Raw genomic sequence first — 23,539 nt, forward strand, 5'->3', positions numbered from 1 at the left:
CTCCCCCCTAAGGTGGCAGAATCTCACCTGTGTAATAGATATCCATGAGACACCCTTGTAATTTCCAAGTGTTTTATAATATGGGCACATGCTTTATAATTGCTCATTTAATTTTTTGAAATTAAAAATAACACCACCCATGTGAGGGCAACTCCTTTCTGAGCCACTGTAGTTATTGAAACTGAGGAGCCTGCTGCATTAAGTCACATGACACACTAATTCCCATTTTATAAGGACAAAATAATAATCAAAGGCTTTCCCCCATTAAGGTTGGAGTGAGTTTTTGGACTCCCCAGTACCCCCTTCCCAGTGGCTGGCAATGGATGGGATAGTGGCCTTTTCCCTGGACCATTTTCCAGGATCCTTCTTCTTGCAGACTCCCCAGGATGAGCATCCAGTCCCCACCCACACTGCTGGAGCTGGCAGGGCGCAGCCTGCTGAGTGACAAGTCTAGGGCTGTTCTGGATCTGGAGGACCTGCCCATAGAGCTCTTCCCACCACTCTTTGTGGAAGCCTTCAGCAGGGGACACACTGAGGTCCTGAAGAAAATGGTGCAGGCCTGGCCCTTCACCCACCTGCCCTTGGGGGCCCTGATGAGGAAGCCACAGGTGGAGATGATCCGAGTGGCCATGGATGGGCTGGACATGCTGCTTGCCCAGCAGGATCACCCCAGGTGAGTGGGACCCAGGTGGCCTGGAAGGGAGCACCCTCAGTACCAGGGAAGGGATGGGTATAGGCAGGGAGAGTGGGTGCTGAAGTGTGCTCCATAGGCTTCCTGTGCTGCCAGCAAGGAGGGGTGGAGAGGCCTTGGCCATGCTGAGCCCCATCTGGGAAAGGCTTCCAGATGTGGAGGTGCTTGTGGCAGCTGTGGTGACCCATGAAGGAGGCAGTAACTGCCCCTGCCTCAGTCTGTACAAGTGGGGGCACCAGGCTGGATTGGAGGGAAGTGGATGGAGAAAAGTGAGACAGAAGGAAGAGGTGGAGCAGGAGGCAGCAGCTGAGAGGTGAAGGAAGGTGCCTCGGGGCTGAGACTCTGCTGTTGTCCCCGCAGGAGGTGGAAACTGCAGGTGCTGGATTTGCGGGATGTTCCCCAGAACTTCTGGAGGATGTGGTCTGGAGCCGTGGTTGATGCCTGCTCACCAGAGGACATTAAGAAGAATCGAACATTAAAACTTGGTCCAGCAATGGCAGCTAAACTGCCATTGAAGATATTCATAGACTTGTGTCTCACAGAAAGGCCTCAGGATGAATTCCTGACCCACTTTTTCCTGTGGGTCACACAGAGAAGGGACAGGCTGCACCTGTGTTGCAATAGGCTGAAGATCTTTGGGAAACCCACCAGCTACACCAGGAAGGTCCTGAGACTGCTGCAGCTGGACTCTGTCCAGAGGGTGGAAGTGCACTGCACCTGGGCACCCTCCACCTTGGCTGCTTGTGCTCCTTTCATGGGCCAGATGAGGAACCTGAGGAAGCTGCTTATCTCCCAGGTCCTCGTACCTGCCCACACCTCCCCAGAGGAGCAGGAGTGGCTGCTTGCCCAGTTCACCTCGAAGTTCCTCAGGATGAACTGCCTGCAGACGTTCTGTGTAGATGCTGTCCTTCTCCTCGAGGGCCACCTGGAGCAGGTGCTGAGGTTAGTAAGGAGGGTGAGCTTCCTCTGCAGATGAGTATCAGTAAATATGAAAGGGCACTTACTGTGTGCCAGCCACTGACACTCTCATGGTGAACAAGTCACTGGAAGGTGAATAACCCATCATCTGTTCTATTGTATCCTGAAGCTCGATCTCCTAACCTGTGTTAGAGCAAAGGGGTAAACCAGGTCCATGGTTTGGGAAGTGCCACCATACTGGGAAGCCAGCTGATGGGGACAGAAGCTAGTGAGGTGGGTGTGAGGCTCCTTCCCTGGGAGGCCTGTCTAGTGACAGGGGTACAATGCAGGGTAGAGGTGAGGACTTTGAAGGATGGGAAGCCCCCACACCTGTACCTGTTCAACAAGAAGCTCTGTGTCCTCCATCTGGGAGCAGAGGAGCCCACTTCTAATGACCACCTGGGAAGGCTGCATGTTTCTCTACAACCATCTCCAGGTGACGACTTGCTGAGGGGACAGGGAGTGAGCCCTGCAGGGGTTAACCCCAGTGTGTTTTGCCACATCTTTCCTGGATTTGTCTTTCGTACATGACTCTTCCTGACTTCCTGTGGCTAGATATATGGCTTTCTGCTTTTCATTGAGGATGACATTCATAGAGATGGAGGACCCACCTGGTCACACAAGTAGTGGTGAAAGTTCAGGATGAAATGGAGTGACCTGAATGAGCAAATTCTACAAAATGTCAACCATGTTCAGATGTTCACAGTGACCTTGGGTTTGGGCCAATTCATCATTTCCCTCAGAACTAACTGCCTGGTTCTTCCTTAGGCACCTGAAGATGCCCCTGAAGGCCCTCGCAATAACCAACTGCCGGCTGTCGGATTCAGACTGGAATTATCTTTCCCAATGCCCAAACACCAGCCAGCTCAGACACCTGGATCTAAAGGGCATCAAACTGACCAATTTTAGTCTGGAGCCTCTCAAAATTCTTCTGGAGACTGTTGCAGCCACCCTGAAGAGCCTGGACTTGGAAGCCTGTGAGATCATGGACTCCCAGCTCCAAGCCATCCTGCCTGCCCTGAGCTGCTGCTCCCAGCTCAGGGCCTTGTGCTTTTTCCAGAATCACATCTCCATGTTGGTCTTCAGGGACCTGCTGTGCCACACTGCCAGACTAAACCAGTTGAGCCTAGAGCTATACCCTGCCCCTCTGGAGAGCTATGATGCCCAGGGTGCCATCCACCCCAGAAGATGTTCCCAACTCTGTGCTGAGCTCACAGCAATACTAAAGGACTTTAGGCAGCCAAAGGTCCTTATTTTCCGTACTGTCTCATGTCCTCAATGTGGCTGCATGTTTCTCTACAACCAGGGCCTCATTCACTGTTCCTGTCCAACAGCTGCCTAGTTGGGTGTGTATAAAAAGCTGCCCTCTATGCAATTGGATGTATAACCAGGATGTAGAGGGATCATGAAGGAAACTCAGAGCCCAGCATTTCAGACACTGCCTGAAGTGTGGATGGGGAAAGGAATCAGATGCTGGGGGCTACATTGGAAGGAAGCCCCTGAAGATTGGACCTTCTGTATAGAGCCATATGTGTCTGTATAGAGTCATAACTAGGGACCTGGATTTTTACAATGGGTTATGTGCTTCATGCACATGAAGAAACTATTTTGTTTCATGGATGGTCCATAAATAAATAGTCTGAAATGAACAGAATCCCAAGATTAGTCCTCTGACATCTTCCATGATGGTTTTACCTAGTTTTCTGATTTTGACACTGGAATAGTCCAGGGGCTGATGGAGAAATACCACCAAGTACTTGGTAATCAATGAAGTTCATTTCCAGGAACTCAAAGAATCAAATTGAAATAAGGTCATTATCTGTGGCTACACTGTCATAATCCATGTAGGGGAACACAGGAGTCCTGGAACATTCTAAGTAGACAGTAAAATTTCAAAAAGCCCTTTTTAGGCAATCTTAGTGCCACCCAGACCCTTAAGGCTTACCCATCCTTGTGGGTCTCCACATAGACCTACAAACCTGGCGTCTTGGCCTTTGGATGCAATGAGAATAAAACAGGGTCTCTGGGCCTTACAAAACCTTGCCTGTCATCCTGCTACCGAGTCTTTCCTGAAAAAAATGTAGTCATGGCCAGTGAAACCATCCAAATTAGATTTCATCAAAATAGTAGAATTATATAGGTAGATAACACTTGCAAATATTTATCAACTAAACTTAATAAATGACCACCTTCTGGTGGGGGAGAAGGCTGCTCATAACTGACAGATCTTCCCCTAACACTTCCCATCTCTCCCTACTCAGGGACACAAGATTTTCAATCAGCAGATGATCAGAGGATGAGTAAGGATGAGGTGGCTCTGGGAAAATGGGTGACCCTGCCTGTGCTGCCTGGTCCTAGACCAAGATCCTCTAAATGATGATTCCTGCTGAGGGCTCAGGCTAGTGGGGTTATGCAGTAACCTTAGCCTTATCTTCCCATCCAAGGAGGTCCACCGGATCTTCTTTTGAGTTATCCTAAAGTTGCCTGTGTATGTGTTCTAGTTTGAGCCTGAAGGCTTCTTCATACACAGTGAACTAGAACCCAGTTGGATGTGTAAGCAAACTGTAGCTCACTCTTGAACAGGTAGCAGAGTCCAGGTCCTACACAGCCAGCCCATCTGTCACCCACACAGTGATCTGTGTGCCTCACCCCTCTTTATGACACTTTCTTTCCTCTGGCTCTATGTCTAACTTGCGTGTGTGGTGGGGGGCAAGTTCTGAACAGCATTCATTCTGCTCTGCTGCTGGATTCTAAGATCAAATAAAGGCAAGGGAGATCTGCAATATAAGAAGTGTCATCACTGGTTTTTTTTAAGGGTTTTCATGACCAAAAAGGGATTTGAAAACATTCTGGTGTGTCCAGACTCATTGAATTGTATAAGGACTGTGAGCTGCATGTGTCCCCACACAGCCCTGGGGATAAAGCACCCAGATTGCTCTTTGAATTCCTCATCGTTTGACTCTAGGTTCATTTGTGCTGTGAGACATCCCATAACTGTAGAATGTCATGATAAACAGGACTGGGTGTGTAAGGGTGGCCGGGTCAGAAGGGGACTGGGTTCCACTCCCTGGAGTGCTACTGAAAGGTGCATATTCCTTTGTTCATCTGCATCAAAAGAGTCTAGATCCCCTTCTGGAACACTGGCCAATTTCACCTGTACAATCTAGGAACTCAGAACCTATGCTTTTCTATAGAAATGAGTGAACTTATAAAAATTAACTGAGGGCCTGGGGATATAACTCAGTGGCAGAGCAATTGCCTAGCATGTAGAAGGACCTGGGTTCCATCCCCAGAACCACAAAAGTACATAAATAAGTGAATAAATAAATCCAATATTGATGTGACTCCAGGGGGAAGTTTTAATTTGAAGAAAATTGTCTATCTGTGAGGAGAACCAGAGCCCATATGAACACAATGAAATGCATTATTTAATTTCTATTTATACTTTATACATTTAATTGGATACACTGGCATGTAAAATTAATGTCTTTTAAAATTCTTTTTCAAAAAAACTGAAAACCTGGGATGAGTGTGAAAGGAAAGCAAGGAATGAAAGACAGATAAGCAAGAAATGAAAGACAGAGACCAGGCAGAGATACACATGAGTTTAGTTTTCAGACTTGACAAGTGAAGGCCATCCCTGTGTGAGAGAGAGAGGCAGAACAGGCTTGAGTTCTGGGGCTTATGGGGGAAGCTCAGGAATCAGAGCTCAGAGGGCCCTAATGCAGGTGGTTAAGTGTTTGGTTGGTATGAGGAAGTGGTGAGCCTTTCTCAGAAACTCCCTTGGGCAGGAAAGTGAAATGTTTTCCTTAAAATGGCAGCTGCCATTTAAGATGGCCATCCAGGTGCTAAGCAAGAACCTTATAAGTACTAAAAAGAAAAGACAAAAATTGGAAGAGAGTTGTTAGAGACACAGCAGAGACTCCTAAAACCTACCCATGAGAACAGGGAGGGAGAAGCATTCTTTGGTTCCCCTACAAGGTAAAATGTATTTTGGGGGGACTGGCTCAGCAAGCAGGCTTGAGAAGAATAAGCATGCAGAGGAAATGTTTGTCATTAGCCTGTCATGATTAAGTGTGTTTGCAGTGCTAAAAATTAATCTAGAATTGTTTGCTGTGAATTGATTATGTCTATTGCAGTGCCTAGCATTAAGGATTGTCATTTTCTTGATTAAGAACCTATAGAGGTCTGGGATTGTGGCTCAGTGGTAGAGCACTCGCCTAGCATGGGCGGGACATGGGTTTAATCCTCAGCACCACATAAAAATGAAGGCATGATGTTGTGTCCATCTACACCTAAAAAAAAAATTTTAAAAAAGAACCTATAGAGTGAAATTGTATTGAATAATTTGAGTGAATACAGCACTGAAAGGGGCAGAAGAATGTGGACATTATTTATTTCTCTCCCTGGATTGCATACATTGCAATTTTGTCTCCTTGTGACACATGCTTTGAGAAGGGGCTTCTAAATCCCAAAGATGAGGTTCTGGAAGTGACCTTTAAGGTGTATAATGAGAGAGATGATAAGGACTGAAAGCTGAGATATCAGATGCTCGCTTAAGCCATCTGTCCCTGGTGTCACTGGCCCATGGGATGGTCGCTCAGGACCAATCAGATTATGTTTTAAATGTGGTCAGATGGGTCACTGGGCTTGTATATGTCTCAAGCCTCATAATTTCTGGATTTTTGTCCTAAATGTCATCAAGAGGGACACTGGGCTGTTCACATTCCCCGAGCACATGGGTGCTCCCCAGACATCTGTCCCTTCAGTTCCCCTTTTCAACTCTTAGGACTGGCTACAGAGGACTGAAAAGATCCAGGTCCCCATCACTCAACCACTACCATCACTCCATGGAAAAACAGGGTAACACTGCACATGTCAGGTAGGCCCATCTCCTACCTCCTAGACACCGGGCTACATATTCAGTCCTCAAGGTGTTCTGGGGGCCGACTATCAACCCTTACAGTCACCTAGCCTTGTTTGTGCTTGTGGTTCTCTAATTTTTACTCATTCCTTTTTGGTCATTCCACAGTGTCCTGTTCCCCTTATGGGAAGGGACATCCTCACAAAGTTGGGGGCTATGCTCTCCTTCTCCCCTCATAGACGCTTCCATGCAGACTCACCTGCTGCTCCTCTGACCCTCACCCTTACCTTAGGACCATCCCCTATTCTGTTGGCCAGTGCCTTCCAATGACCCACTGCTGAGGTGAACATTCCCAGTCCTTCTATCACCTCACACCATGAGCCCGTTCACATCTGTCTCAAAACCTCCTCCATTTTCTGCCCAATCACAACACCTGCTCTCCCTCCTTGCTGATGCTGTCCCTCTCTTTGAAGAGCAGACTTGTTCCCAAAAACTTTTCTCACCAGGACAATGACCACACACCTTCTTCCATTCACCTAGGGATCTTCTTCTTTATCCACACACCAGTTCCCTTGGGGAAGTGATTCTACCCTTCTCCTCCCCTCCTCCTCACAACTCTACCCCCTAGAGATGGCAGTGACAAGTCTCCTCTTGAGACACAAAAGTTAACTTAGATCTTGGCCCAGCACCAAGATTCTCGATCTCCCCATCCCTTCCCCTTGGCAACTTCACTCTGAGTTTTGGTTTAAAGATGGCTCCCCCTTCCTTCAGGAGGGAATTCATGGAACAGGGCAGGCAATAGTCTCTCTAGCCTCAGTTGTGTAAGAGCCTCCACTCCCAATATCAGCAGGCTGAACTTGTTGCCCTCATCAGAGCCTTAACTTTGGTAAAGGGAGCCTCCCTCATTGTCTACTGTCCCTTGAATTACATTTACATTGGGCTAAACTCCTTCCTTGGCTCTTTCTTTGTCACAGGCCCTCCCAAAGAAGCCACTCAACATCTCCCCTTTGAGCTTTTATATGGACAGCCTACCTCCCTGCTCCGCTAAAAACCCTTGATTCTCCACTACCCCTTGTTCCTCATCTTTTCTGGCCCCTTCTTGCATACATTAGGAACCTTCTTTGTCAACACAGGGATGTTGTTCTGGCAAAGCCAATTCTGCCTCTTCTCTTTCTCCCACTCTGTCTCCTGGTGACCTGGTACTTTTACCACCCTCAAAAAGCCTGCCTCCTCCTCTCAATTCTCTGCAAAATGGACTGGACCCTATCGGGTCATTATTACCACTTGTTTGGTGGCCCACCTTGAGGGCATTCCATATCGAGTTTCTAACCCCCATTTAAGACAGTCCTCTCTGCCCTCTCTGTGTCTCTCCAAGGCCAGAATCCCCAATCTTCCTTTGGTCTCTGAGGACCACAAGAATACTGCAGAACCATGAGTGCTATCCTTCCCTTTTTCATTTTTGCCCTCCTCCCTCACTCTGCACTTACCTCCCAGGGGTGTCACCACCAGGGATTACCATTCCAATTTCCAGGAGACTTACAGCAACTTGCTCAAACCATACTAGCCATACAATGGCAGCTTGATTCTTTAGCTGCTGTGGCTCTGCAGAATCCAAGGGGCCTTGACCTTTTTATGGCCAAGAAAGGTAGATTTATCTGAACCTACAGGAGTAATGCTACTAACATGTCAATCAATCTGGTATAGTAAAGGACAAGATAAAACAACTCCATCAAGACCTTGAACATAGGAAAACACAGCTCTCCTCTGCTGAAGGAATACTAATCCCTCACCAAAACTGGGCCACCTGGGAGAGCATTCCACTACCACTGAACCTCCCTCATTGTCCCAATGATTCAAACACTGCCCTTTCCCAGCAGGAAGTAGTTAGAGAAGATTGACCTACATTCCTGTTCCCTATGGGGCCCAACAAAAAACAAAAAAGAGGGAATATAAGGTCCTTGCAGAGTACCTGGATGGCCATCTTAACTGACAGCTGCCATCTTAGGAAAAAGCTTTACTTTCCCACCAAAGGGTGCTTCTGAGAAAGGCTCACCACCCCTTCATACCAATCTGACCCTTAGCCACCAGCATTGGGACCCGCTCAGCTCTGATTCCTGAGCCTCCCCCATAAAAGACTCAGAACCCAAGCCTGTTTTTCCCTCTCTCCATAGAGAGATGGCCTTTCTTGTCAAGTCTGAAAAATAAACTCCCTTATGTATTTCTGCCTGGTCCCCATCTTTCACTTCTAACTTACACTTCAATCTCTTCCATTAGGTTGTATTTACTGAATTGAAAAAGACTAGAAATATGGTTCAGAGGTTAACTGTCCCTGGGTTCACCCCTGGTGCCAAAAGAAGAAAAAGAAAAAAGTGACTTGTGGCTGGGGATGTGGCTCAAGCGGTAGCACGCTCACCTGGCATTTGTGGGGTGCTGGGTTCAATACTCAGCACCACATAAAAATAAAATAAAGATTTTGTGTCCACCAAAAACTAAAAAATAAATATTAAAAAATTCTCTCTTTACAGAATACATGTATGATGTTGTGATGAGAGAAGTCTGTTTCTGTTCTATCCTTTAAATAAAACTTGTTCTCTTAAAAAATCTCTCTCTCTCTCTCTTAAAAAAAGTGACTTGTGTTATCTTCTTTAATGAATAAAATTTGGGGGTGGGTGTTTAAAAAAAAGAGGTTGTAGTTGACACCTTGGCACACACCTGTAATTTCAACAACTTAGGAGTTGAGGCAGGAGTATTGCAAGCTTAAGGACAATTTGGGCAAGTTAGTGAGACTTTGTCTCATAATAAAAACATAAAGGACTGGGGATGTGCTCAGTGATCAAACAATCCTGCATTCAATCCCCAGTTCCTCCAAAGAAGAGGGGGTTGGGAATGTGTAACAGGGCTTCACTTGATGCTCTTTTATTATTGTTATGCTCCAGTTCAGGACCCCCAAAAGACCACCAGAGAGTGAGATCGATGTAAGCAGCAAAGAGGCGTTTATTGCGAGCTAGCTGGGTCCTCTGCTCACACAGCAATTGGTGACTCTGAGAGGCCCTGAGCCCAGGGTTTGAGCACTTTTTTATACACTCTTGGGGGAAGGCAGGGACTTCACATACATCATAGCATCTCTTAGCAAAGCATCACATGCCAAGAGAAAATCATAAAACAACTCTAAAACAGGATTAGCACATTCACTGGTGGGAACAATTTGGGTAGGGGTGATTGGTGAGTACAAGAGGGGGATTCCTTTGAACTGATTGCTTCAAGCCATGAGGGGAGTATGTGCTGGACTACATGGTTTCCCAACATATTATCAATCACCATAAAGTACTGGGAGGGTCATCTGGCATCCCAGGTATTTTCCCTGTCTCATGCTGATTGGTGGTTGCTGGGGGTTGCTATGGGTCCTCACCTAGCCTAACTGAGTCAGTGACACCTGGCACCACAGATCTCTCCTGTTATTTGTAGATAAACAACTCAGCAGGGTGGGTATTGCCTAGGAGTGCTCTGTGGGGTTTTTCCAAGGACAAGGGTCATGCCCCCTTCCTTGGACAGGCTTTGCTCTGAGGTAGAGGCTGGTTTCTCAAAAATGGAGTCATATCAGTTTCTCACTATATCCCTTGTGGCTTTGAAACTTAATTTTTTTCCCCTTAACCTTCTCCTCCCTGAACTTCCTTTCCCTGATCTTCTCCTCCCTGGTTTCTCCTTTCTAATCTCATTTTCTCTGAAACACCTCTTTAAAAACAACCTGTTCCTGCTGATGGGCAGATCACAGCCTTTGGGACAGCAGTCCCCTATGTTCCTCCTTTGCTAGCAAAGTAACAAACATTCTTTTTCCTTTTTCTGAAAACTGTGTCCTGGTTATTGGATTGACACTGGGGAGACCAACCTTTTACTACACTTGTATAATGCCCCTGGGTTCAATCTTCAATATTAAAAATAAATAAATAATCAGGCAACAAGCTGGATCAGCATACCTATCTCTCAGCCATTGGCGATAATTCCTTTTATAGTCCCCATGCTTACCTTCCTGGTTTTAAAGGGTTTTAAACACCTACAACCACACACACTCCAAACTGTTGCCATCAGTTTCAGACAACTCAAGGAAACCAACATTGGTTGTGTCCTTGCTGAGGATGTCTATCAGCCGTGAACTCCTGTGTACTTACAGGTGGAGCTAATGGTGAAAGTTTCCATCAAAATGACACCACTCTATGTTAAACTCTGACAAAACAGGGCTGGGGGGAGGTGCTAGGAAGAGGGCATCTTAAACTACCCAAGTAGCTTGGATTACAGGGGCATGTCACCAAACCTGGTACTACACAATATTTTTAATAGGCTGGACTCTTCTGATCTATTTCTTTCCCTGGATTTCAATCCAGGGTGGCACACTGTCACGTGTACAAGATACACATGACAATCGAGCCTCATCTCACAATTAACATTTTCCATTTCTTATTTCCAAATGCTCTCAAATACTATATGTGGCTTTTAGCATGGCTTACATTTAAACTGAGCATGGTGGTACCTGCCTATAATCCAGCTATTCAAGAGGCTGAAACCAGAGGATCATGAGGTTGAGGCTAGTCTGGAAAACTTAGTGAGATCCTGTCTCAAAAGAAAACATGGCTGGGAGCCAAATGTTGTGGCAAGTGTCTGTAATCCCAGTGGCTTCAGAGGCTGTGGCAGAAGGATAATGAGTTCAAAGCCAGGCTCAGCAACTTACCATGGCCCTAAGTAGCTTAGTGAGAACCTGCCTCAATAAAAAATAAAAAGAGCTGGGGATGTGGCTCAGTACTTAATCACCCCTGAGTTCAATGCCCAGTATGAAGAAAGAAGGAGATGAAGAAGGGGGAGGAGAAAGAGGGGCAAAAAGACAATAAGGAGGAGGAGGAGGAGAAGAAGGGACAGAAAAATAAATCAGCTAAGGGAAAATGGACAACCCCGACCTGAGGCAGAGTCCACCCAGGAGCTGACCATTCCCTCTACTGGGCACAATGAAATCTGACTCTAGAACCCAGCAGTAGAAAATTGCTTGGGGGAGAGGGGATGTACTGGGACAAGCCTGCCCCCTAGTGGCTGATTTACAGGTGGCTCTAGCTTCAGATTTCATTTTTCTGTGTTTGGTGCTGACTCTGGAGAGTAGACTTGAAAATTAATTCAAAACTAGATCTCCCCCATCCCATAAAGTGATTTTCTATTTGTATCTTTTTGTTATTGGACACAGTGGGTGGGGGAAGAAGCACTGTTGGTGCCCCTGGGTAGTGTCCTGATGCTTGGAGAGCTTGAACTTGAATGCAAACCGATGTTGGCCTTCGAGTCTTTTAGGGCTCACCTTGAGGTCTCTGTCAGCTAGATATGAAAGTGCTGGCCCCAAGGCCTTGGTTTCTGCACCTGAGATAGGGGCATCTTGGAGGTTACTGGGTAGATGAAACTGGAAAACTGGATCCTAGTTGCTGGTGAATCTAGCTTTCCTGCTGGGTTTTGCTTTTCCTGGACTAGAGATCCTGTGACTCCTGCTGCAGGCAGAGCCTGGCCTCCTGTCATCTCTGGGAACCCAGGGCCTCAACTCCCCATCTGCCTTAATGGCCAGTCTTGCTACCCTTGTCACTACAGAAATAAATATCCCTGAACCAAGAGAAGTTTTACTCCTCTGTGTAGTGCAAATCATCAGCCTCCAGTCAAGTTGCCCAGGGTGCCATGTCACTCAAGCGCAAGCCAGTCTTTCCCACCTGGTGCCACTGAATCCTCTGATAGTGTCCCTATTTCTTGTTAATTCACTCTGGGGAACTTGGTCCTCTCAACAGCCTTTTGGAAATGAAAATGACCTCAGGCCATGTTGAAACATGATGCAAGCCTGCCAACTGCCTCTTGGCAAGCTTTGCCCTGGGGGCACCTCTCCAGCCCCACCTCCCTGCTCTCCCTAGTTCAAGGTGATGAGTTGCCATTACCCCAGCTAAAACCAGTCTTGTCAGAGGACTTTAGCAGGCAGAGTCCAGTCTCTATAAGCTCTTTGAGAAGTTGGGGAGAAGTGTACATGGGTCAAAGGCATGTGTCCCAGTCATGGTTTGGGTATGAGGTGTCCTTTAAATGCTGCTGTATTAAGAAGGGTTACTCACCCTTTACATGGGAAGGACGGTGTCACTGAGAAAGCCAAAGGCACTGAGAAAGCCCAGAGGCCCCTTTAAGTCTCCAACCCCCCTCAGCAACTTCAGTGTTTAGTAGCAGAGGATTCCCAGCCTCTCCCCACCTGGGCCGAGGATTTAGGAGCTTCTAGGTGCTTTCTGTGTCCCACTCCTCGGGGAGATGCCTTGGTCCCCTAAATTTTAGCATGCCTGAAAAGCCACCAAGGAAATTGTTCATCAAAGATTCCTGGGTCTCACTCTCACAGACTCAGGGTCTGTGACCGAGAATTCGCTTGTTCATCAGCCCCCAGGTCTTGGTGCTGTCAACATTGATGGCTCCCCTGATGGCACTGCCCTGTCTGCTCCTGGGGTCCCACTTCCTTCGAGGTGGGCAGTGCAGGAGCCACCTCATCACAAGCTCGTTTTGTGCATTGTTATTTCTGGAACAAGACCTTAGAAGGGTCCTGGATCCCTTGGACTTGGGCAGCATGGAAAAGTTTGAGAAGCTGGCTGGTTGGGGGAGTGGTCGAAACAAACTGGGTGGAAAGTGGGGAAGTGCCCTTCTGTCCAGATGGGGAAGCTGTGTGTCCTTGCAGGAGGCACAGACTTCCTCAGCTGCCCCAAAAAGCCAGCCTTTGACTTCAGAATGCCCAGGTCTGCAGGGAGAGCTGGTGGGGAACCCAAGGGCCACACCACAGATAGCGCACCTGGGAGGAAAGCTACCTGCAAGGACTCGCATCTGTTCCCACTGGGCTTTGGGTGTTCCCCTCAAGTCCTTGCTCACTTTGCTTGATTAGAAAAAAATTACATAAGATTTACTTACAATTTTAGGGGCCATTAGCAAAAAGCAAACGTTTTGGAGTCAGAAGTCCTGGTTGCCTTCCCCTTGATCCACGAGGTTGGGAGTAACTGTTATGGAAACGGTGGAAAGGCTGGGGGCCTTCTCCGAGTCTGTTTCTTCATGGTTGATGCGTCAGTACTGCACAGGGCTGTTGATGCGGATCGAGTGATAGAATATGTGCGCACAGTTGCCCCAGCACACCATGCCGCTGTTAAGTAGCCTCCAGCCGAAAGAAAATGCTTCACATAATTTAGGCTTTTTTTCCCCCACCATGGAATTCTCTTCCTTCCTGCATTTTCTTTTTCTTTTTTATTTATTTATTTTTTTTATTTTATGGAGCCAAACCTGGCCTTCCTCAACCGTATTCCTGCACAGTGTCCCTGGTACAATATTGGCACATCCACATAAATTCTTTAAGTAAATGGATAGAAACTTGAGAATTCAAGGGATGAACTCTTTGGTTTCCTGTTGTCAACAATTTCTGAGGTGGCATATCCCAGTAAAGCAGTCCCTCTCCTGTATCCTCAAGGGACACTTTAAGACCCCAGTGGATGCTTGAAACCACAGATAGTAGCAACCCCGAGTTCTTTCCTGCACATACATACCCATGAGGAAGTGTGATTCATACATTAGTCACCATAAGAAAACAACCATAACCAAAATAGAACAATTTATTACAGTATATAAGTATGTAAAACTACACTGTAATAAATGTTTTTTAAACTTGAAAAACAGGTGCTGTATTAATGCAAGAGGAGAAATGATCAAATCAAGAGAGCTGTAATCTGATCAGTGGATTAATCCATCCAATGGATTAAATTTTCCAAGCACACTCAAGTATTTTCCAAGTATATTCTGATAATTAGCATTTCTCCCTCATATTTAACAATACAAATAAAATCAAAACAGAACCATGATATTGTCAACCACACATAAGAAAACTAACAACTAGACATTGGTTCAAAGGAAATTCTAGAGGCAAATAGAATTTCTCTTTATAAGATAAATTATGTTTTCTGTATGGGATGGATAGTGATGAACCCAGCCTGATTTCATCTTAAGATTGAGAACCATCTCGTCACAAAGCCATGAAAAGTTCATTTCTGTTTTACTATAAATTACTGTAATTTTCTAAACTTGTTTGCAATTCCTGCCTGTGCCTTGATATCACCCATGCCTGGCTTTCCCTGACCAAATAACAACCTTCTCTGAAACCTCAGTGGTGTCTCATAAATTCTAATATTGGGATTTAAATTTACTCCCTACTCTGAAATATCATGCCATGTAGATCATTAACCTAATATCTGCCTTTGTATTATACTTGTCAAAATCCTGTTAGCTGTAAGTTCTCAAGACATCCCCTTTGCAACTTTTTGTGCTGTAAAACCTTGTTCCTGGAGTGCTGAGGGGTTGGTCTTTAGCCTGTATTGGGAGAGACAGCCACTGATCAGTCTCATCATGTGCACAAACACAAGCTTGCTTTAATTAAATTTAAAATTGGAGTTGGTGGTCTTTTCTTTGCATCAGGGTTCAAAAATAGATGCTTATGGTATATTTGTAGAGGAACTCAATCATGCTTAATTGGAGATGGTATATGGGATTTACTTTATCAAATTCATAGAAATTTTTTTGTTTGTATCTAACTTAAACTATACATTCCTCCTGTCAATATGCAGAGGCAGATGTGGTTTAAGATTGTGACATCATACCACCACCAAGGGTTGGATAATGGGATTCACTTTGACCCTTTCTCTCATGAATGCTGTATGATTCACCTTGTGTGATAACAACACATAAAAAATAAAAATAAAATAAAATTTTCCACCTAAGTGGATAGAGCCCAGTAGCTTATCCTGTCTCCTACCTGAAAAGGACAGAGGTGCCTCTTAAAAAGCTGGTGACATCCCTAACTTAAGGTCCTACATGAATTGACCTCTGATTAGTCTGTCATGTGTTCCCAAGCCCAACTGTTTTGTGCTTCAGAGAAATGTGGCCCTGTATTACACTCCAGGACACTTGTGGCCCTTGATAATTGTCTCAAAGCAACTTATGTAATCTTTGCAAGGAAGGTGGGTCTGTGAGACCAATGCTAGGGACAGATAGACCCAAGATTGCATCCAGTGCTATTTATTGGAGACTAAAGGACAGAAGCATGTCTCAGGCATCAGCAAGATGCTGGACTTCCACTGGGATGATACCTGGACATTCTCAGAAACAATAATGTGTCTGACATGTCAGTGGATATTAAGAAACAGGTCAGGCCAGGCTGGGTGGGGGCATGCTTGTAATCCCAGCAGCCGGGGAGGCTGAGGCAGGAGGATGGCAAGTTCAAGGCCATCTGGATAATTCAGAAAGACCTTCAGCAACTTAGTGAGATCCTGTCTTAAAATAAAAAATAAAAAGTGATGGTGGGTAAAACACCCTCGGGTTACATCCCCAATACAAAAGAAATGGTGAAAGGAAAGTAAAGGTCTGGGAATCAGAGACTGGGACAACATGTTTCTGTGATTGTTAACAACTTTGTTGGCCTCCAGGGCTTGGGATGTATGTCAGGATTAACTGGTGGGTAAAATGGCATTATGACTGAGATGGCTCAGATCACATCAAGCTGTATCCCTATGCTATGGTTTGGTGCAGTTTCATGTATTAGAAAGCTTCATGTATTAGAAAGATCAACCTCATTGTGGTGATTTTAGGAGGCAGAATCTCCTGGGAGGTCATTGGATGTGTGTTCTTAGAAAGGAATGGCTCTCCTGAGATGCTGAGTCAGTCCTCCTGAGAGCTGTTTAGAAGCCTGAGCCTGAGCCTCGGGTTTTGTCCTGGCTTCCTCCCACAGGCCAAACCAAGAGGGCTGCCTGATTTTGGCCTTGCATCTTTCAGAACTGTGGGATAAATAAATCTGTTTTAAAAAATAAACTGAGCCTGTCTCAGGTATTTTATAACAGTAACAGAAAATGGATTAATGTACCTATGACCAAAAAGGGCTCAGGATTTCATTCTTTTGTAAGTGAAATTGTACCTCAGGTAGGAATCTCTAAATTGGAAAGAAAATCACTTATTAATATTTTAGCAACTGTTATAAAAAGTTTGAACACTTTGAATTGTCTACTAGCAGTGCAATCTGAGAGAGATTTGGCCTAGGGGGACTCCAGAGGATAAGTGATCTCTTTGTCCTGCTGTTCATTAGGAAGTCACTTGTGCCATAACTAGTAAAAAGTGATATTTCTGATAAAAATCTAAATGTTTTTAAAGAAGAAATGAGAGCCTTTTATCAATGAGCACACCCTACATCATTGACATATACAGCAGGATAAATCTGGGTTCCCTGAAAGCTTCATCCAGAGGAATTTTGCAGTCCAAGTCTATTATTCATCTTATAGGTATGGCACTTGCCCACTGGTGCAATGTAGTCTCTCAAGGGTTTTAAATGATCTATGGCCATGTACCAAGATGCACACCTCTAATCCCAGCAACTTGGGAGGCTGAGTCAGGAGGATTGAAGGTTCCAATACTGAGATCCTCTCCCAAATTAAAAAAGAAAAAGTGTTCAGGATGCAGCTCAGTAGTAAAATGCCTCAAGTTCAATCCCCAGTACCAACATACACACACACACACACACACACACACACACACAAACACACACAGTCCAGCAGCCATGTGTGTACCAAATGATTGCCATCAGATTTACACAACTCAAGGAAGCCAACACTGACCACGGCTTAGAATATTCCATGAGCACAGTGTCCCTGCTGATGCTGCTACTGTGAAAGTCTGCAAATCAAAAGAATTTATTTGTACCAAAAACCTGACAAAAGTGGAGGCCAAGGGATCATGCAGGAGAAGGTCCTTAAGCTTGATAGTTTGATCAAAGAAACTTTCAGGAGGACTCTGCCCAAACCACCACGTTATCCAAAAGAAATTCTTCCAAACCCCTGACTTTCCAAATAAGATCATAAGATTTTATCTTTGGTTCTCAAGAGATTAATAAAACACAGAATGGGACCCACAAATTCCAAGGAACTCCAGGAGAGCCTTTCTTCTGCACTCCAGCTGAGACTATTATGGTCCATTTTCAAGCACATTTTGAAATTGGTGGGCAAATGTTACCAAAGATAATTAAAAATTGTGATGGCTTTCATGTGAATGTTCCAGATGAACAGCTGTCAAAGAGCTTCACTCTAAGAAGTGCATTTCAAGACAGGTGAAGTGGGCCATGCATGTAATTCCAGCTTCCCAGAAGACTGAGGCAGGAGGATGTCAAGATTCAGATGAGACTTGGCAATTTGTCAAGCCTATTTAAAAATAAAACCAAAATAACTCAGCATGTGGCTTAGTGGTAGAGTACCCCTGGTTCAATGCTCAGTACTGGGGGGAGGTAACTTTTTATGCTTCAGATTAGGTTTATTTTTTTGGGGGGGGGGGGTGAGGCACAAACTGGGATTGAACTCAGGGGGTACTCGACAACTGAGCCCCATCCCCAGTCCTATTTTGTATTTTTCTTTAGAGACAGGGTCTCACTGAATTGCTTAGTAGTGCCTTGCTCTTGCTGAGGCTGGCTTTGGACCTTCAGCCTCTGGAGTTTTAGGTTGGTTTTAACAAGGTCTCTGATTACTTGAAAAAAAGGAAAACTTAGTCATCTATGATAAAAGTTGAAGTACTATTTCCTATGACACAACTTTCTGTATTAGCTTTCAAAATCTTTCATCACTCTGGCTAAATGACTTATCTTTTATAATGATCTAAGACCTTACTTTCACTAAGTGCTTTAAACCTTTTGAGATTGTTGACTAACTTCTCTAGGATCAAATTCTACATTGTCACTTGACCTTGAGCTAACATTGGGATATTACAGAGGGCTCCAGAAATTCTTAAGGGATTTCTAGAAGAGAGATATTAACCCAATTAGCCTAATTTTATATGATGGGAAACCCTGTCAAATAAGACATAACTTTTTCAAGTTATATTTATTTGGCTGTTTATTAATATTTGCTTCAAAATTGCACTAAATTCATTAAAAAACTAACATATTGTCAGACATAGTTCTGGACACTATATTAAAACAACCAAATCACCTTGTTAATAGCTGGTTACAGCATATTACCAACAGATTTTTAACAATGGCTCTTCTAAGGGTTTATCATATGAATTACCATTTGGATTTTTTTCCTACAAGTAACTACAATGAGATTCATGGAAACAAACAACCTCTAACAACTATACTTGAACACAGGTTTTGGATTTACAGGTTTGTTTCTTTTTGGTGCTATGGATCAAACCCAGGGCCTTTTACATGCTAGGCAAATGCTGTACCTTTTAATTTTTTTTAATTTGAAATGGGGTGTGATGGTGAACACTTGTTATCCCATCTACTTAGGAGGCTAAGGCCAGAAGATCTCAAATTCAAGGACAGTCTCAGCAATTTAGCAAGAACCTGTCTAAAAATGAAAAAAAAAATAATAAAATAAAAATAAAATAGGCTGGCAGTGTAGCTCAGTGGTACAGTGCCCCTGGGTTCAATCCTCGGTACCAAAACTACAAAAATGAATAATTTAATTAGTTAATTGAAATGAAATGAAAAGGGCTGGGGATGCAGCTCAGTGGTACAGCTCCCCTGGGTTCCATCCCCAGTGCCAAAGGAAAAGAAAATAATATCAGTACCTACATTGTTTTAAAAAATTAAAAGGAGACTGTGGCAGGAGGATGGCAAGTTTGAGGCCAGCCTCAGCAACTTAGTGAGAAACTAAGCAATTCAGTGAGAACCTGTCTTTAAATTAAAAAAAAAAAAAATAGAAAGGGCTGGGGATCTGGCTCAGTGATAGAACACCAATGGGTTTAATCCCCAGTACAAAGAGACAAACTGAAGAATTCTTTTTCTAAGCCTTGAAGACTGATTCCACCCTCCTTGTCCATGCCTCCTCTCTGAGTAGGCCTAGATATGCTGCAAGGTAACTGGATACCTATGTGACTGTTGGCAGTTGGATATCTGGTGTCCATTCTGTTTTCTTCACAGGTTATGCTTCTGTCTTCAAAAACCTGTTTTCTCTCTGGAATTTTTTAAAATTATTTTTTAAATAATTTTGATATGGCCAAGGTTTCCTTTACAATGATAATTTGGACTTTTAGTTTTTATTAGTTTATGGATTAAGGGTTTTTCTGTCTCACAGGAAGGAACAGGAGGGTCACATATGGGCAAAATTCAGTCCATGGTGTGAAGTGCATGGACAGAGGCATCCCTGACCCTCACTATCCCTGATTCTGTGCTCATGCATGAAAATCTGACTATATCAGTTAATCTGGAGAAAGAAAATCCAATCAGGGTTACATGGGTGGAGATTGGGAATGTGATCAGATACTGCTTTCTGATGGCATGCTAGTCAACAGGTGGAGTTGGGGGCGTGGTCAGGGAGGTCAATAAAAGCTTCTTCAGAGCCATAGGAGAAACACAAGTGTCCTGGAGCCCAAGAGTCCAACCCTGGCATGCTGAAGATCCCAGCCTGGCCCATCTGCTCAGATCCTATAAGTCAATCACCGCCCTTAGCACTACCCCATTCCCATCTCATCTGTGTGGAGGCAGGAACAATTTTGTGTTATTTGATTTTTTCTTATGCACCAATTTAAGACTTAGATTTTGCCTCTCAGTGTGATTTTAACTTTATGCTGAACATTAGGATTTCCACTTTAGTTTATGTTGCTTTCAATTTTCTTTCTTTCTCAACTATTGTTCCAGAGATTGAACTCAGGGCACTCAACCACTCAGCCACATTCCCAGGCCTATTTTGTATTTTATTTAGAGACAGGGTCACACTGAGTTGCTTAGCACCTACTCTTCTGAGGCTGGCCTTGAATCTACTGTGATCCTCCTATCCGTTTTCCCAGCTGCTAGAATTACAGGCATTTGCAAAAGGCCCAAATCTTCTTCTTTTTTTTTTTTTTAGTTGAGAGGGACACAATACATTTATGAATCTATCAATGTATTAGGTGGTACTAGGAAATAAAGCCAGGGCCTTGTGTGTGGAAGGTAAGCACCCTACCAACTGAGCTATATCCTCTGCCCATTATTTATTTATTTTTATGTGCTGCTGAGAATCAAACCCAGGGCCTCACACTTGCTAGGTGACCACTTCACCACTGAGCTTCAGCCAAAGCCGCTTTAATATTTCTTAACCAAGGAGATTGATTGAAATTCTATATCGTTCTAATTGATTGGAATTCTATTTTTTGATGTTTAAGATATTTACTTTGTGTGCCTTTAAAATGATACTTTATTGCCAGGTGTGATGGTATGTGTCTGTAATCCAATCTGCTTGGTAGGCTGAGGAGGCAGGAGGATTGGTGTTCAAAGCCAGCTTCAGAAACAGTGAGGCCCTAAGCAACTCAGGGAGGCCCTGTCTCTAACTAAAATACAAAATATGGCTGGAGATGTGGCTCAGTGCTTGAGTGCCCTGAGTTCAATACCCAGTCCAAAGTCCCCAAAATTATACCTTATAGCCTACATGGTTTTGTAATTTTATTTTTTGTTTAAACAAATTAAACAAAAGCTTAAAACTATCTCATGCAACACTTCACAGACTCTGTTCTGATCTATTTGTTCTCTTCAACTCCCCCTAAGGTGGCAGAATCTCACAAGGGTAACAGATATCCATGAGACTCTGTTGTAATTTCCAAGTATTTTATAATATGGGCACGTGCTTTTACAATTGCTCATTTAATTTTTTAAAATTAAAAATAATGTCACCCATGTGAAGACTTGTCCTCTCCCAGCCATGATAGTTGCTGAAACTGAGGGGCCTCCTGCCTTAGATCACATGACACTCCAATTCCACTTTACAAGGACAAAATAATAATAGAAGGCTTTCCCCCATAAGGGTGAGGTGTGCTTTTAGACTCCCCAGTACCCCCTTCCCAGTGGCAGGCAAGGGATGGGATAGTGGCATTTTCACTGAACCATTTTACAGGATGCTTCTTCTTTCAGACTCCCCAGGATGAGCATCAGTCCCAACCCACGCTGCTGGAGCTGACAGGGAGCAGCCTGCTGAGCAACAAGTCTAGAGCTATCCTGGATCTGGAGGACCTGCCCATAGAGCTCTTCCTACCACTCTTTGAGGAGGCTTTCATCAGGGGACACACTGAGGTCCTGAAGAAAATGATGCAGGCCTGGCCCTTCACCCACCTGCCCCTGGGGGCCCTGATGAGGAAGCCACAGCTTGACATAATCCAAGTGGCACTGGATGGGCTGGATATATTGCTTGCCCAGCAGGATAGCCCCAGGTGAGGGGGACCCAGGTGGCCTGGAAGGGGACACACTGGGGGTCCAAGAAACTGACCATGACTGATGGATCCAGGGAAAGTGGATGTTGAAGGGTGGACAAAGGGTTTCCTACTCTGCCAGCAAGGAGGAGTGGAGAGGCCTTGGCCTTGCTGAGACCCATCTGGGAGTGGCTTCTGGATGTGGAGGTGCTTGTGGCAGCTATGGTGACCCATGATGGAGGCTATACCTGCCTCTTCCTCAGCCTATAGAAGTGGGGTGACACTAGGCTGGATTGTAGGGGAAAGGTGTAGAGAAGAGTGAGACAGAAGGAAGAAGTAGAGCAGGGAGCAGTAGCTGAGAGGTGAAGGAAGGGGCCTCAGGGCTGAGACTCTGATTTCATCCCCGCAGGAGGTGGAAACTGCAGATGCTGGATTTGCAGAATGTTCCCCAGAACTTCTGGAGGACGTGTTCTGGAGCCATAGTTGATGCCTGCTCATCAGAGGCCATGAAGAAGAATCAAACATTAAACATGGTCCAGCAATGGCAGCTAAGCCACCCTTGAAGGTAGTCATAGACTTCTGCCTCACAGAGAGGCACCTGGATGAATTACAGGCCCAGTTGTTCCTGTGGGTCACACAGAGAAGGGACTTGGTACACCTGTGTTGCAAGAGGCTGAAGATCTTTGAGAAACCCACCGGCCACACCAGCAAGGTCCTGAGATTACTGCAGCTGGATTCTGTCCAGAAGGTGGAAGTGCACTGCACCAGGGCACCCTCCACCTTGGCTGCTTGTGGTCCTTTCTTGGGCCAGATGAGGAACCTGAGGAAGCTGCTTGTCTCCCAGGTCTGCGTGCTGGCCCACACCTCCCCAGAAGACCAGGAGCGGCTGGTCACTCAGCTCACTTTGAAGAACCTCAGGATGGACTGCCTGGACCACCCTGAGGGCAGAGACTCAAGCTTGGAATAGACAACTCCACCTACTGAAAGAGAAGAGAAGAAAACGGAACTCTGAGAGTAATTTGTTGTTTGTTTGTTTTGTTTTTTGTCTTCTTCTCTTCCATTTTATCCTCTTTCTTTCTCCTCTACCCCTCCTCCTCTGGTCCTCACAACTCCAACATATGTGCAACCAAGAACTTTGTATGAAATAGAACTTTAAGAACTGAGTCACCAGAATAATATCATATAGAGGAATTGCATAAGACCCCCTTTTATATTTCTCTCTCTCTCTGTTCTCTTTTTTCTTTTTCTTTTTCTTCCTCTCTCTTCCTCTTTCAACCTCCTAATTTTTACTTCTTGTAATTTTCTAAATACATATATGTGTTTGTTTTTATGCATTCTACTGTCCTGCCACGTACTTGTCTCCCCTAAATTACCTGCTGTCTATTCTCCTGCTACTAACACTCTTGATTATAGTTCTCCTCCAAATTTCCTAAGTTTTATTAACCCCATTGCCCTCACATCTTTCCCCGTTAACATATCATCAGACACCTGACCCTCAGTTCTCTGTTTCCCGCCAGAAAATGTACACCTTCTATGAAATTACTGATTATATTTTAAATTATAATTGAATCCTACATTACTAGACATTGAGACTAAGTATAAATGTCTTAATAGCAGTAATTTACACATAGGTGATGTATTGTTGATATTGGGAACTGTCAACATTGTCCTTCCCCACAAAGGAGGGTTCTTGGAATATAAAAGAGCACTACAAATCTATAGGATAAAAGCAATAACACCAGTCCCACAGAGCAGGAAAGAAATGCCAGCAACATGAAAAGACAAGGGAAGAATATACCAGAAACAATTGAAGACAC

The 23,539-nt window shown here is 44.7% G+C and overlaps 1 protein-coding gene across 1 annotated transcript; it reads left to right on the forward strand.

The window, feature by feature from the left end:
* The first annotated feature begins 386 nt into the window (after positions 1–386).
* On the forward strand, positions 387–21,747 carry LOC114082952 (PRAME family member 20-like). The gene is made up of 4 exons (XM_071618625.1): positions 387–673; positions 1,052–1,633; positions 2,417–2,894; positions 21,448–21,747. The coding sequence occupies exons 1-4, from the start codon at positions 387–389 to the stop codon at positions 21,745–21,747; spliced, it is 1,647 nt and encodes a 548-aa protein (XP_071474726.1).
* Positions 21,748–23,539: the final 1,792 nt, after the last annotated feature.

The sequence above is a fragment of the Marmota flaviventris genome, chromosome 10, assembly GCF_047511675.1.
Source record: "Marmota flaviventris isolate mMarFla1 chromosome 10, mMarFla1.hap1, whole genome shotgun sequence".
Classification (NCBI taxonomy): domain Eukaryota; kingdom Metazoa; phylum Chordata; class Mammalia; order Rodentia; family Sciuridae; genus Marmota; species Marmota flaviventris.